This window comes from Brassica rapa, chromosome A04, assembly GCF_000309985.2.
Source record: "Brassica rapa cultivar Chiifu-401-42 chromosome A04, CAAS_Brap_v3.01, whole genome shotgun sequence".
Lineage (NCBI taxonomy): Eukaryota > Viridiplantae > Streptophyta > Magnoliopsida > Brassicales > Brassicaceae > Brassica > Brassica rapa.
In genome coordinates this window covers 8,670,841-8,686,739 of record NC_024798.2, presented here as the reverse complement: position 1 = coordinate 8,686,739, position 15,899 = coordinate 8,670,841, and the positions used below count along the sequence as shown (strand labels likewise).

The 15,899-nt window shown below is 38.9% G+C and overlaps 1 protein-coding gene across 1 annotated transcript; it reads left to right on the top strand.

Annotated features, from left to right (window-relative positions):
• Nucleotides 1-3,452: 3,452 nt before the first annotated feature.
• LOC103863874 lies at nt 3,453-6,908 on the top strand. The gene is made up of 9 exons (XM_033289323.1): nt 3,453-3,718; nt 3,779-4,367; nt 4,476-4,597; nt 4,671-5,046; nt 5,179-5,313; nt 5,520-5,645; nt 5,707-6,017; nt 6,129-6,210; nt 6,291-6,908. The coding sequence occupies exons 1-9, from the start codon at nt 3,453-3,455 to the stop codon at nt 6,906-6,908; spliced, it is 2,625 nt and encodes an 874-aa protein (XP_033145214.1).
• Nucleotides 6,909-15,899: the final 8,991 nt, after the last annotated feature.

Sequence of the window (15,899 nt, the reverse complement as noted above, 5' to 3'; positions counted from 1 at the left end):
GAAAAAACTGGTTTGTAAAATTAAAATTTCATATACTGGTTTCACATTAAATTAAATTCAGTTGCAAATATATTTTAAAATTAGACTTGGTTATGGTTTTTTTTTGTTAAAATCAGCTTTATCCTAAAATTTTCTTGTACACAATTCACTTGCTAAAAATAATGACCAGCATAGTTATGAAGCAAAGCATTGATGAACAAAGAACACTTCACCTTTCAGTGAGTCTCTTTCCTCTCTCAATGCCCTTTTAGCTCACATTTTCGTTGTTGTGGTCCTACTTGTTATTACTACAGCTGTTACGTACGTACTGTCATGTTGGTGCCTTAATTTCAACTTTCTTTTTTAGTTTCACATGTCGACATTTTTCCTGTAAAGAAGTCATGGAGAGGTGATAGTAGTCTCTAGCAATTCTCTCAAGTTTCTTATCAATATTATCAGTATTTCTCTTGGTCATCACTGGGTTACTAATTCCGATATGTAAACCGTATCACAAGAAGGAGCAATGCAACAACAATAAGAAGTCAAAGATGAGTGGGTTGTGCAACTAGAGTCTGTGTGTGCGCTTGTGTTCGGTTATACACAAGTGCGAAAATAGCGTGAGAGTGAAGGCAATAACATAGTGAGTGAGAACAAAAACAGAGCGTGTTCAAGAGAGGGACACCACAGAGAAAGTAGAACGGAGGGGTCAAGCCAAAGAAGAGTGTCAACAAAAAGTCTGCAAAGAAGAGTGTCACCTCTCCATGATCATGAGTGATCTAATTTCTAGATAACCCTGTCACTCATTCTTACACTTTACACTTCTATATACAGTACTAGTTACTACTAGCTAGATTAGGGTAAAGACTTATGACCTAGCCCATTAATCTAATTGCCACTAAATGGGCCAGGTAACATCTTGTTCCTCCGTTTCTTGCGCTTCAAGCTTCTTCTTCTTCTTCTCACAGATTCTTCTTTATTCTTTGTAGGTTCTTCTCTACTACTTTTCTTTGTTTTCTTCTTTTGTAGATTTTAATCAAAGATTCAATTCCAACAGTTTTTCGGTCTTGTTTTGCTTGTACCTAAGCGACTCAAAACTTTTCTCCTCTTTTACTGCTCACTATCGTTTGATTCACATGGCAAATGTTTGATCTTTTCAACACTTCAAGTTCGTCTTGTTTGCTCATCATTACTTGATATTATTAGATATTTTCTGTACAATTGTATATACAAACAAACGCGTTTGTCTGATCCCAAATATGGGTTTAGTTTTCTTCCCTTTTTCACGGTTCATAACACCTGTAAAGTTTTGAAACTTCTCGTGTTGTTAAAGAGAAAAAGCAAGATGAACACGACAAATCGGATGCTTAAAGAAGAAGAGATAGAGTTAGGTTTAATCCACAATTCTCAAAAGGTTCGTTTATTTAATTATTTTAATTTAAATTCATCTTAAAATGACCTGTTTTTAGTAGCTGTTCTGAGTCATTCACACGCTGACTATGGTGACTCTGATTGGGTTACGGTCTAAGTGGGGATTCACAAAGACTTTGAAAGATGGGGAAACAGATTCAAATTATTTGTTGGTGAAGGTTTGATAAAGAGAGTCTTATTAATACATGAATGGAATTTACATAGTTTCGCTGTGTGGGCATGAATTCACCGTTATCCCTCCAGAAATATGCAATGCTTGAACCGAAATGTTTATAAACTAAATTTAAACTACTTTTCTTTTGGTTTTTAAATTAAAATTTGAAATGATGCAAACATGGAAGGATAGAAAAAATATAGAGGATGGTTTTTTTTCTTTTTATATGAAATGCAAATAAAGAAAACAATTAAAAACACTTATTTTTAATGGTATTTCTGTGTATGGAATGCATAAGAATTAGAAACAAAAGTTGGACAACTTAATGCAAACAAGCTATTGATCTCTTATTTAATTTTCTATGACCTAACACGAAAATGACTTGCCTTACCTTCCCTTTTTCTCTAGTTTTCAATTTAAGATAAACAAGAACAAAAGCAGCTAGGTTTTTATAGGTTTTTAAAATGAAAGCAAATGCAAAAGAAGGAAGCAATGATAGAGTTAACCAGATTCCAGAGTCTTTGGCCTCTGATACCATATGACACAAAAGCGGGATGTGATATTGGTGGCCAATGGTCGACTTGGTTAATGCCGGTGGCAGATGGTCGACTTGGTCGATGGCCGGTGGTCGATGGTGGGTGAGTGGTGTCTTGGATGAATCAAAGTAAACCTGAAAAGAAAAGAAAAGAATAACAAATGAAATGATGAAAAATACTAATAAACAGAGAAAATAAAGAGATAAGGATGGAGATGGTCGAATGGAAGTAGAAGGATGGTTGAATGGTCGATGGGAAACAATCCAACTGATTGTACACAGTGGCGGACGGAGAGAAGGAGCTACGGGGGGACACGTGCCCCATCCACTTTTTATATTTCCTGAACAATCAGCTTGATATTTGTACAAGTGGCCCCAACTCAAGAAATGTGTATAAGGAAAAGGCCTATTTAGCTAGAAATCAAAATTGTGGGTGGTAATTGCAGAGGTGTGCAAATATTTTAAATAATTGGCAAACCATGACAATTTGGACAGGAGTTCCCAATTCTCTCCTTCAGCTCCACATTCGTGGTTACCTGCTACCCGGGTTGCTCCCAAAAAATTCAAGTTGTACAGAAAACGCAAAATACTTGGAGAAACCGGATACATTCATTTAAAACTATGATATTAGATATTGCATCCGGATGTAGCTGTCAAAAGTAAAGAGAGGAGAATTTTGATAAATTTAACAAATTGTTAGGACGGATGCTAAAGGTGCAGAGTTTATTGTCCATAAAAATCTTAACAGTTCCCGGTGAACACTATTTTGCCCTCTCGGTTTCTATATCATTTTCCCGGACCTCCCCCTTTCATCTGCATCGGTTATCTGGTTCTGGGTCTTCTGTTCTGTTCACCCGGTGTTGCTACGTAAAGTGCTAATTTTTTTGGATCTTGACGTTCTTTGCAACCGGAAAAACCTACAATAATTGGAGGTAGATGAGATGTGAGATATTTTAGAAGTTGATGTGACGGGCGCGACAGTGTTATGACATTTTGAGTAGAACCGGACACCTTTGGGTTCATATATGGGCCGAGTATTTTGCTTGTTTATTTATAAACTTTATTCTGGCCCGTTATAACAAACATAATTGGGCTTTTTGGTGATGATTTCAATTCCTAATTTACACCGATAATAACCGGGAAACAACTGTAACCCTATTGCACCGTCTCCGAGAGTCTGAAAGACGTCCTGTCAGTTTTGACATGCACGCTTCGTGAAAAATAAAGATGGTCTGGTTTCCCAAACTTGAAATATTTTTTTAATTTTTCATTAAACCTTAACTACTTGACCGACCCTGTTCATTTCTCTTCTCCCCTCTGAATTTTTTTGACTAAAACCTTAGAAACTCTGGGAAAATGGACGCATCGCCACTACCGGGTCATCCAGAACCCCTATTTGGCGACGATATGTTACCTCTACCTGAGATGATGTTTGCGGCGGGTGAAGAACCGGTTGGAGTTAGAGTTCTTACTTACCAGTCCTCCAGATCCATTAATCACATCCTTGAATCGCTGGAAGACGATGAGATCCAGACATTAAGGATGTCCCCCTTTTGGAAGATTGTGGAGATAAGCGAGAAACCAAGTTTCTCTGGAAGATTTGCTCGATTCATGCTTTCACGGTAGCTAAAAGTGGAGAAGAAACACGAGGCTTGGTTCCGTTTTGCTGGGAAACCAATAAGGTTTTCGATTCGGGAGTTTGCAATTGTTACGGGTCTAAACTGCGGGGAATATCCAAAAAATTCCAAAAGGAATGCGAAGGTGAAGAGAAAGGCAAAACCGTATTGGCCGGAGTTATTTGGCAGAAGCGATGAGCTTCGGGTAACAACAGCTTTGAAAAATCTCCGGAGAAAAACGATAACAGATAAAGAAGTGAGGATTAAGTTGGCATGTCTGGCGATCGTGTCTTCGGTCCTACTAGCTACGAACTTGAAGATGAAGATGATTAAGGAACATGCAGATACAATGGTTGACTTGGAAGAGTTCTTTTCCTTTCCATGGGGTCGCCTAGCATTTGAAATGCTTATGGGGAGTATAAAACAACGAAACGAGGTCTCGTTATCAACCGATACAATTGCTGTAAAAGGTTTTGCCTTGGCTCTGCAACTGGTTATGGTCGAGGCTGTACCAGCTCTTACCGAAGTGTTTCTGGAAAGTTACTCATCTTCTGACTCAGACAGCTCCAACGATGGAGATGATTTCTTTCAGAAGAAGAACAGACAGAAAACACTGAGCCCCGGGCATGCGCGAGACCTAGACAAAACAAAAGATGTATGTCTCTTGTTTGCACTCCGCTGTGGTTTTACTTCGAATATAAATGTCAATTTCATTTTACAAATTATGTTTTCCCGAATAATGTTGTTTATATGGTTACTACAGGTTGTAGTAAGAAGCATAATCCCTGAGGATCCGGATAGACCCATAATCGCTGAATCTCTACAATGGGAAGACGAGGTGATGGACGTGAAAGTCGATAATCTGTTAAAGCTTATAGCTCAAGGGTATTCTTTCACCGCTGAGATGTTCAAAGGAGGCGCAACAAAAGCTGACGTCCAAAGAATGCGTGAGATACAGGCAGAGGGGGGGGAAGCGGAAGAGGAAGAGTATACCTGTGAAAGAAAAAGAAACGGACGAGGAGAAGCGTATCGCTTCAATTGTTTCGTCGATGCTGCAAAGTGAGTTTGAGAGAGTCGATGCAAGTGTAGCCAACGCCGTTTCATTGTCGGATAAAACAGCAAAGGAAGTGGAAGCCTTAGAGAGAAGGATAATGGTATCCATTCAAAATGAGCTTCAAAACTTCAAAGAAGAAGTCATCCGCTCTGTCATGGAAGTCCACAACAAAGCAAACGGGAGAACAGTTACGACGGGGCCCAACGTGAATAGTTCGAACAATGAAGTGCGAGAAGGTGATAACGCCGTGCCTCAACGTGACCCTTACGCGGCTGACCGAGTAAGTCTTAAAACTTATGACATCCATAACCGGTACTAAGTCCTAATAACCGGATTCTTGATATTAAGGAAATTTTTATATTTTCAGTTCTATATTCTAAATCTTTGTCAATTTCTTTATCAAATATTGCAGGGAGTAGATGCGAGGACATCTACAGCGGCAAATCCGGCTTCGCCTATCCCTTATGTTGTGCAGCCAAACGTCCCATCCTCGCATGATCCCCCTTTATCAGCTACTAGTGAAAACAATGGATCTACCAAAATAGCGGTAGTCGTTCTCCCATAATTTATTGATTTACCTCTTACCAAATATATGTTGTCTATTAATTTAAAATTGCCTCGTTAATTAGGTGAAATCCTATCTCTTCCACAAAATGCCTATTTCAATATAGTATTTTATTTGTTTCCTTATATGGACAGTGAAAAACAATTGTTAGAGTCTGATATGTGCATGCTTCTATAATTACATTTCAGTCAGGAGGCGTTCAGATTGGGAACACAGTTCATCAACCGATAAGCAGAGATATGTCTGAAGGGTCAAATCACGATATGCCCACTCGGTCGTACAATAGTCACGCTATTAACCCTCCCGCAGCTGTGGTATGGTAGACTTATGTACATGTTGTAGTGATGAATGCGTTTTGACGTCCTCTATTTACAGGTGGCCTCTTCATCTGCTCGTTTGAGAGAAGAGCAGAACCCCCTCCCCTATGCGACTGGATTCGTACAAAGTATGGACACACGGGCAGAGCATGGAGAGGAAGATTCAAATGAGGAGGCACTTCTACCTCCGTCATCGCCCAAAACCAAGCGCCATAAGACTCTCCCATCGGATGCCGTGATAGAAACCAACCCTCGGAGTGAGAATCTTACCGTTAATCCACCTGCTGCTAATCCTTTCAATGCGTACTCCGACATTGACGTAGTAATGTCTAAATATACGAAGCTCTGTCAAAAATTAAGCCAGTCATTGTAAGTTTGAGAAAATTAACCTTATTTAAAAGTACATTACAAAATTAAATTGGAAAAAACTTGATTTCTAAAACTGATTACGGTTTTATTTGTCTCCGTTCGTTATTACAGTGTTATAAACGTCGCCGGTCTGGCTGTGACGTCGACGTACTTAACAGCAATTGCAGAACTTAAGCATTCGCTGCCAGCTAGGGTGAGTATTTGGTCACATTTGTTTTCCGGTACGGTCACAAATTCAAATAACTTTAATATCGAAACGTATTTTATACGTAGGTTATTGACATCTTGGTGAGGTTTGTTCGTACGACATACAAGAGGGAAGTAAATTCCAGATCAGAGAGAAACCCACTGTTCCTGGACACTAGATATGTTGCGTTGATGTGCAAACATTATGAGAAGTTCGAGCCGTCTAAATCACCAGATTCCTACAATTTCCCGAAAGATCTACTGCAGTTTCTTTGTAGTGACGACACAACGACGCCACCATTCACGCATTACTATTTCCCGTTTGATCTTGGGAACAAACAATGGATCGGTGTCTGTTTTGACTGCGCGGCTTGGAAGATTACAGTTCTAGATTGTAATCTAACGGTCGTGTCTGATTCTGAGATGGCGATTAAGCTACAACCGTTTACTCAGATGATCCCGGCACTTCTGAATCGGAACGGACGGGAACCGACGATTGCTTGTGAATTTGGGGCAGTGTTCGAAAGGCCCACAGGGATACATCAAAACAGAATCCACGCACACTCCGGGGTAACAGCAATCTTGATGATGCAGTCACATGCGATGTTTGGGATAGACGGCTGCAGGTCTATCACGCCTACTCATGTTAAAGCCGAAGCAAAACGTATTGTGGTGATGTTGTATGAATTACACCAGAAGCTTTAGGAAGTCTGGGTTTGCAAAACTAATGTCCTTATTGTATCGCTTGGGGTTTTTGATTGTCTACTTTATGTATGTTTAATTACTCTTTACTTATCTTCCTCTACTGAAACTCAGTTATGATGTTCTCAGGAATGTGACTTGTTGAAGTGAACTTCTATTTTTCGTTTTCTTACTGCGTAACCGGCAATTATATTTACTTTATTATCCCCATGAAAATTACGAATCTGATATCCCGTTGGCAGAAGTTAGTTAATTGGTTTCATTTCTAATAATGTACGGAAACCTGATTATGGAAATTAAAAACATTTAAAGGCTAATGGTATATTAGATGTGGTGTAAATATTGGTTTATGCAACCCGGTGATTATAAAAATAAAACCGGTTTTTAATCCATAAGAAAAGAAAATTCTCATGTTTAGAAAATCGGATTATTCTGGTAATGATGTTGGAAAGGTTATTAAGTCCGTAAATGTAATTATTTTGAACATCCAGTGCAATGTAAATACTTAAATTCACTACATAGCCGAAATTAGATTTCCATCTAGATTCTTAAGACCTACCGTCCTAGTTAAACCGACATTATACCAATGGTTTCGTTTAAAATGTTTGATACTTGTTTTTTAAACTGGGGAAAACCAGTTAGAGGCCAATAATGTAGATAGTAGATATTTGAAGTTAGGTTGTGGATGATATTTTTTCCGCATATTATTCCGTATATAAAACTTTTTGTGTCAGAACAACTGTCAAGAATGTAGGGAACATATAGGTACCTTTGGTGTATTTAATTAATTAACAGTAAAACCGTACCGGGTTAAATCGGTAGGCAATGGCGGAAATTAGGTTAAATCTGATTATTCCATCGGCGGAAGTAAATAAATTCGATTCATTTCTAATCAAGTACGGAAACCGGATAACTGAAATTTATACAATTGTAAGGATATTCATAAATTTGTTGTGGGTTAAATATGGGTTTATGCACCCGGTTTTTAATCCATATGAAAAGAAAAATTCCCAGGTTTAGAAAATCGTATTGTTATGGTAATGATGTGGGAAAGGTTTGTAAGTGCGTAAATGAACATTTTTTTAACATGCACTCCAATGTAAATACTTATATTCCCTACATAGCAGAAATTTTATTTCCGGGTAGATTCTTAAGACCTACCGTCCTTGGTTAACCGACATTATACCAATGGTTTCATTTTTAAAAGTTTGGAACTCATTTTTTAAACTGGGCTACACCGGTTAGACGCCAATAATGTAGATTGTAGATATTTGAAGTTACGTTGTGGACGATATATTTTTCTACTATTATTACGTATTTATAACATTTTGTGTGAGAACAACTGTCCGGAATGTACGGAACGTATAGGTACCTTAGCTGTATTTAATTAAGTAACAGTAAAACCCAACTGGGTTAAATCGGTACGCCATGACACTGAATTTCATACCCGGTTACCTGATAATAATTGGGGGTGTAGATATTTCTACCCCGTCTGTAGACGGAAATGTTTTGGACTTATTAAAAAATTATTTAAGACCTAAAATATAGCTACCTGTTAGGTAGGCTAGGTGTAATAATTGCGACGTCTCTATCAATATACGGATGTATATCGTTGTGAATGTATCATCGGTGCATATCCTAAATCTCTATATATAGTCCTCAACTCCACCTTCGTAGAACCTACACATCTTCACTTACTCCCAATAAAAGCGTCTTTGATTTAGCTACTGTTTTGCCGAGGTTTGACAAACAAACCGACCTTGAGGGAGATAACCCTGGTAATAATTGTCATTGAATAAAATAATTTTCGTTGACTTCTATCATCAACAGTTGCTAAATTTGCTAAACCCCCTCTATGTTTTTGGCAGATGGGTCAACTAATCCTTGTTAGTAGTGGCGATTGGACAAAAGGACCGGATGGGATATGGCGATTCGAAGTTGCTCCATCCGAGGAGGAACATTATATATTAGCCAGAAACGACAAAATACCGGGTGTAATGTCTCTAGTAAGGGAAGAGCTTGGGATTGGAAAGAACACACCTATGATTTTGTCCTACCATCTTCCACGTTCTCTACGGCCACCAGTTGGATGTACAGCTCCACCCAACTACGTACTTACTACCCAGGACCTTCGGTTCCTTTTGACTTTACAAGAGTGGACCAAGGAAGTCGAATTATGTGTGACGTTTGGAGCGCTAAATGTAGCCCATTATCAATTTCTAAGAAGAGAATCCTTCACAATTGGTGATAGAACTTTTCTAAGTGATGGAATGACAGAGGAAGACACGGTTGCGGCTATTCTTGGTGAGAAATGTAAAGGACTTACAAGTTTATATTTGGTTAAAACAAAATATTTAATGTCCAAATTCGGTTGTTCTGCAGAAATGGTGGGGGAGGACGAGTTTGACTTCAGTGAACCCGGACTTGCTGAGCTGTTCAACCAGGAAAACCTCGTACTTGTCTATCGATTTTCATTAGAGATTGAAAAGGCAAGATCGATGTTCGGTGGACACAACAATGGTAGTTATGAAGGTCGTGAAAAGCCAGATGATGAGGACGTCGAGGGAAACAACATCACCGAAAGTCATGAAACACCAATGGCGACGGAGGTTCGAAAAGAACAAGGTTGGGAGTTACCTGTGTGTTTATTTCATATATGTATTCTTATAACCAGTTATTAAATATCATAGCTGGGTTTTTTTATATATTTACCTTTCATAATGAATTGAGGCGAATCAGTAATACATGCAGATTGTCCTATATCTCCGGACGGATATCATCGACCAGGTACTCCACATCACTCATACGTAGAGAGCGAAAATGACGATGGCCGTCAAAACAGCGATTATGACCGTCGACAAACCGGAGGTGATGAAGATTGTAATGATTTCATCAACCTTGATTTAGAAGGTAGAAAGGAGCAACTATTTTAATAAACGTGGACATGAAAATATACTCACCCTATAAATTGATTTACTCGTAGATGATCATATTACCCCTATAAACCAACCTTCAGTTGTTGACGTTGGAGAATCATCTACGGGTTCCACCCCAAATTCGTTTACGAATAATTACTTTCACATGCATAACGACGTTTATAATGAGAACTGTCTGGATAACGATCATGGGTGGTACCAAAGATGCAGCAGCCTCGGTACTCTTACTTACAACATAGCATCCGTATATTCTTAAAGCATACATAATATAAACATACAATATCTGTTTTGTTAACATAACGACCAAGATTTAATATTGAAGACTAAATATGTTAATGCTGTCTCCCCGCAGAGACTAATCCGGGTGCAGAAAGTTTTGTACTCAGAGCAACTGAAGCTAATTCAATCAACATTGATCTCACGGTGGAAGAAAATTCGGTCCAACTGGAGGAATCCAAAGGTGGGTAGCAGATAACATGTTGATGAAAATACTAATGTTTGCCATGATTTTGAAGATATATACTGAAGATAATAATTAAGTTAAATATGTTACCATATCTATTACCCCTAATGGTCGTAACTACTTCTAAATGTTTAGAATAACCCTATATATATATACTAAAATTAACTGTTACAGACGAATTTGCAGGAAATGCAAAATATACGGCGGATGAATTATATGTTGGAATGGTCTTCAAAGATAGGGAAGAGTTCAAGCAACATATGGCTTTGTACGCAATAAGGAAAAAATTCCGATTTCGAAACACTAGGTCCTCACCTACCGGAATGATCCTAAGATGCTTTTGTAGCACATGTAACTGGCGGGTGTATGCAGTGATTCTGAGGAATACATACATGTTTAAAGTTATGACAGTTGAACTCCATCATTCTTGTACAGTTGACGACCGTAGTGGATACCAGTCACAAGCAACACATACGGTTATTGGAGGAATGATGAAAGCAAGGTTCGCTGGAAATGGGGGGGGGGGGGGTCCACGACCAAATGACATAAGACAGGCCATGGAAGGGGATCACGACGTTCACATTTCATACTGGAAAGCATGGAGGTCTAGAGAAATTGCGTTGGACCAGTCGAAGGGTTCTTGTGGAGCATCTTACAATCTTCTCCCACGGTACTTGGACAAACTTGTTTTTTCAAATCCTGGAAGTATAACAGACGTCCATACCGAATATGCCGAGGGGTTTGGTACGCGTTTCAAGTACATGTTCATGGCTTTATCTGCCAGCATCGACGGATATAAACATATGAGAAAGGTTGTGATAGTCGATGGAACACACTTGCGGGGAAAGTACGCGGGGTGTTTGCTGTCTGCTTCCGCCCAAGATGGAAATTATCAAGTTTTTCCTCTGGCTGTAGCGGTTGTAGATGGAGAAAATGATAAAGCTTGGGAATGGTTTTTTCAAAAACTGACTTCCTTCATACCGGACACTACCGAACTAGTTTTTGTTTCAGACCGACATCCATCTATATACTATGGAATCGCAAAGGTGAACTTTTAATTTACTAATACTAATACCGGTAAACGATAACAATGAAATATTAAGCGGAGGAGTTTTATATACGGGAATATATATGTAATATAACCGGTTTTATTTTTCAAAAACGTAACTGTTGTTTTTTACCCTTGTTAACATTCGTATGTTGGGAGAATTTATAAGTAACGCGTTACAATATATCTCATCACCTCAGGTTTATCCCCATGCTCGGCACTGCGCATGCATCCTCCATCTGAAGCGAAACTTTAGAACATACTTTAAGGACAAGCATCTTGGATACCTTGTTGGCAAAACTGCAGGTGCGTATAAACTTTCAGAGTTTTACACCAGTTTCAACGAAATAAAGAGGGTCAATACATCTTGTGCGGAGTACCTCATTGGTATTGGTTTCGAGCACTGGGCAAGATCACATTTCGAAGGAAATCGATACAACATTATGACAAGCAACGTTGCTGAGACATGGAATTCAGTGTTGCGTGAAGCCCGTGAATATCCCATTCTTTCTCTCATTGAATACATTCGTGCAAAACTTATGGACTGGTTTGCGACCAGACGAGAAATAGATGGCGAAGGCTCTCTTTTTCTAACTCCTCGGGTTCAGGAGATCGTCACTTCAAATTTGGAAAGAAGTGGAGTGTTTGGGGTGACATGCATCCGAAACGGTGAATATGAAATGAGAGACAAAGGGGGCGAAAGTTTCCACGTCAATCTCAACGATAAGTGTTGCACATGCCATGAATTCCAAGCGCTACTGATTCCTTGCACCCACGCCATTGCCGCTGCATCTCGTGTCAAGGTCCGAGTTGATTCTTTGGTAGGGGACTTTTACAGTTTGGAAACGTACAAGACAGCTTATGCGAGCATCATATACCCGGTTGGGGAAGAAGAAAGAATTGAGATCCTTTCGAACGACAGTACAAACGAGTTGGATGATATAAATCCGCCTTCAAGCAGGAGACCCCCTGGTAGACCCAAAAAAACCAGGATTTTATCTAGAGGGGAATATCAGGTAATTTTATGTTCATATTACTATAATTTCTACGACCCGCACTTATGGTGCAAATGGTTTACTGCAGACAAGAGGCCCTAGGAAGCGCACAGTATGCGGTAGATGCAAACGACCGGGACATAACCGGGCGACGTGCAAAATGGCTATATAAGCTCCCACTTGTTATAATAGGAAAGTTTGAGACTCGGATGATGAAGGTGTATGTAAGTGAGGGGGAGGACTGGATGTTTGATGTATAAACCATCCATGTTATGGGTTGGGACATGATTATGTATTAATATTCCCGAGTGTGTAATATAAATAAAATCTTCTTTCCATTATCAGGGTGTGTTATGCTGATACAGCATGAGCATTATCGGTACATAATTTAAAGCCTGATATACTTATCCATCCATAGCTAAGAAAACCTGCAACAGCAAAATATAACCGGTTATGTGGTGGGGGAAACCTGGTTTTGTAAACATTGGAAAATACATGATGTGTATTCCGCATAAACAAATGATTGTTTAGCAAATAGGAGGAAACCCAGATAGGTAAACTAAATTAGCGAAAGCAGTATGAAAATGAGTTTAAAGTTAAGAAAATATCCCATATGGAATAATAAATCACCGGTTATAAATAAAAATGGTGTATAGTTTACATCGTTAAATCTTCTAAGGGGAGAGAATATTATGCAATACACTCTCCAAGTGAGTTTAAAACCTACGAAAATATCCAGGAACTGGAAATAGCTAACCGAAATTACTAATTCAATTACCCATGAATCTCACTTTACATTATAAACATGTACATAAGGCGTTAATATAAAGTACTATAAATGCTGTTTACTATGGATATAAATGGTACTCCTTATTAATGGGATTATTACCGGAATAAATAACATGTAATATGGATATAAAAGGTACTCACAGTCATATATATATTCTCACTAAACACATACAATACCTAATAATATAACGTAACACTAGGTACAAGTTAATCCCATAATACAACTCCTCTACTCGTAAAAGTAAAGAAGGAAATATCGTTACATTTATGGGCGGCGAACTTTAGTTCCCACTCCGGTTAGGTCCTATTATGTCGGTTTAACCAGTTTAATAAACCGATGAGGAAGAATAAAAAATCGTTATTTCCAAAAGCAGCCACGTTTATACAACGTGCCAACGTTGCTGCAACCGTAACAGTGGACACTCTTGTTACGGTGGGTATTAAGCCACGTTTTTACTTACATGAGAAGATTAACATTGAGAGTGTTTCGATAATGATGAAATATAATATATATCTAAAAGTTAAATCTGTTTTGTCATGTCAGCCGGCGTAATAATGACGCCCTACTAGTAGACTGTCTGCAAGCATTAAATGTAGGGAAATTGACAGATTTTCTGGTTTTGTTTTGAACCAAAACTAATACCGGTTTGTATATCCTGTGTTTTGCTATAAATAGATGCATCCTCTTCATTGTATTACAACACATCTTTAAGAATCGATACCAGGAAAAAGTTAAAGCAACCGGAGAAAAGTCTGACATTACTGTAAGTCTGTATAAAGTAAGGTTTTTTTAAAAATAAAAGGGATTCTCGACCTAAGGAAAAATGTTTGAATAAATAGGGTTCTTATAACAACGAATTCTTTAGCAGCTTCTTCCCAATAATTATAAATTCTAATTCTTGTTATTATTCTGTAATGGCAGATGGCACGTCTAGTTCGTCTCTCAAAAGGCGAGTGGTCCAAAACGCAGCAAAGTGTGTGGCGATTTGATGAAGATAATACGGTTAGGTCTGACTCCATTCTTCTCAGGCGAAATGAAGAATATGGTTCGCTAGACCTAAAAGTCCGTGGGCTCTTCAATATCGAACGACACACTCCCCTACTTGTCACCTTCCAGCTACCGCCATGGATGGTGGAACCACATGGGGAGACAACTCCACCCCACACAATTCGCACAACCCCTGATATCGACATGCTGATGAGCGTCCACGAGTGGCATATGGAGCCCAAACTATGTATAATGTTTGGTCCCAAAGAAGTTGCAAAGTACCACTACCTATGTCGGAGTCCTTTTACCATTGGGCGCCGCAGTTTTCTTGGAGCAGGTGTAACCGAGGAACAACACCTTGCAACGATAAATGGTACGAATATGAAACACAGTTTTGTATTTTTTAATTTTCCGGCTAAACTTGGTGAAATATAGACTTAAAAATATAAAACTTGCAGAAATAATGACTCGGGGACGCCTCCTGTGCAGCGAAGAAGTGGTGAGAGAGTTTAATGACCCGGAAAAACTGATGCTTATGTATCGGTTTTCCATGGAAGCTGAGAAAGCGAGACAGTCGCTTAACCTGAATGTCGACGTCCACCCTCGAATTGTTGAACAAGTCGTCCCCACTGCGGACAATAATGTGGTCGTTACCGACCCAATACCAGTTCCAACTCAATTAAATTTGAATGGTGGGTTCACTAAAGATTCATAACACCATTAAATATGGGAAAGTATAACAACATATTCAGCGTTTCTTTTTTTGGGTTATTTCGATATAACAAGTTAAAAAAATATTATTTCTTTTACTAAATATTCATGTACCCTGCAGCAGCAACTTCTCCAATTTCTGTCTTGCATAATACGTATGCAACATCACCGTACGGTGGAGTTAGGGTTGGATATGGTGGCTACGACGATGCTCGGTACTGGGAGATGAGACATGGGTATTACGAAAGCTTAATGGCATCTACTTACGCTGTGGAGCTTCAAAGGATTTACGGGGTTCCTGGGTCTGAATTTACTGGCTATCAACCTATCAATCTAAACATACAACAATCTGGGGACCAGGAAATTCCTCAGTACCAACTTCCTCTCGAAGTTTCTCCAACCGCCTCTTCCACTGAGATCAACACCTGCGGTACGGTAATTGCACAGATTAACAACTCTACACTCGGAACAGGGTACATGCATAGTCAAGGCATATCTGACGTTGGTATGTAATATTCAATTTTTTATAACCAGGCTACTAATTTTTCTATGAAAACCTACACATACTATTTCTAACACATATTGTAAATTTTCATCCGAATTTATATTGTGATCGCACCATTTCAGCATATTTTAAACGCAATACTTCACAGGTGAATCCTCGACAAGGGTTAAGGGTGACGATGACCTATATGTTGAAGGCCCAGGAACGACCGATGTTGCGGGACAGGGTGCGCATATCGATGCAGCAGATTTGGTTGATGGAAAGCGGGCTGTTGAACAGGGAGGCAAGTAATGGCTAGACCTTCGGAATGCTGAAGAAAAGTGTGATGGTTTATGAATAAATATAACATCGGAATCGGAATGAAAGTTGGTCTTTGAATTTAAATCAGTCGTACGGTTGTAAGATATACTTTATGGACTATCTGTAAGGGTGTAAGATTACCGCTGTCTTTTTTTGGGGCCTTTGTAACAAACTAAAGCTTGTGTAATATTAGCTATGAATGTTGAAATGCAATGTAAAATATTTTGGTTTTTGGTCTGCTTTAAATAACCTGTTATAA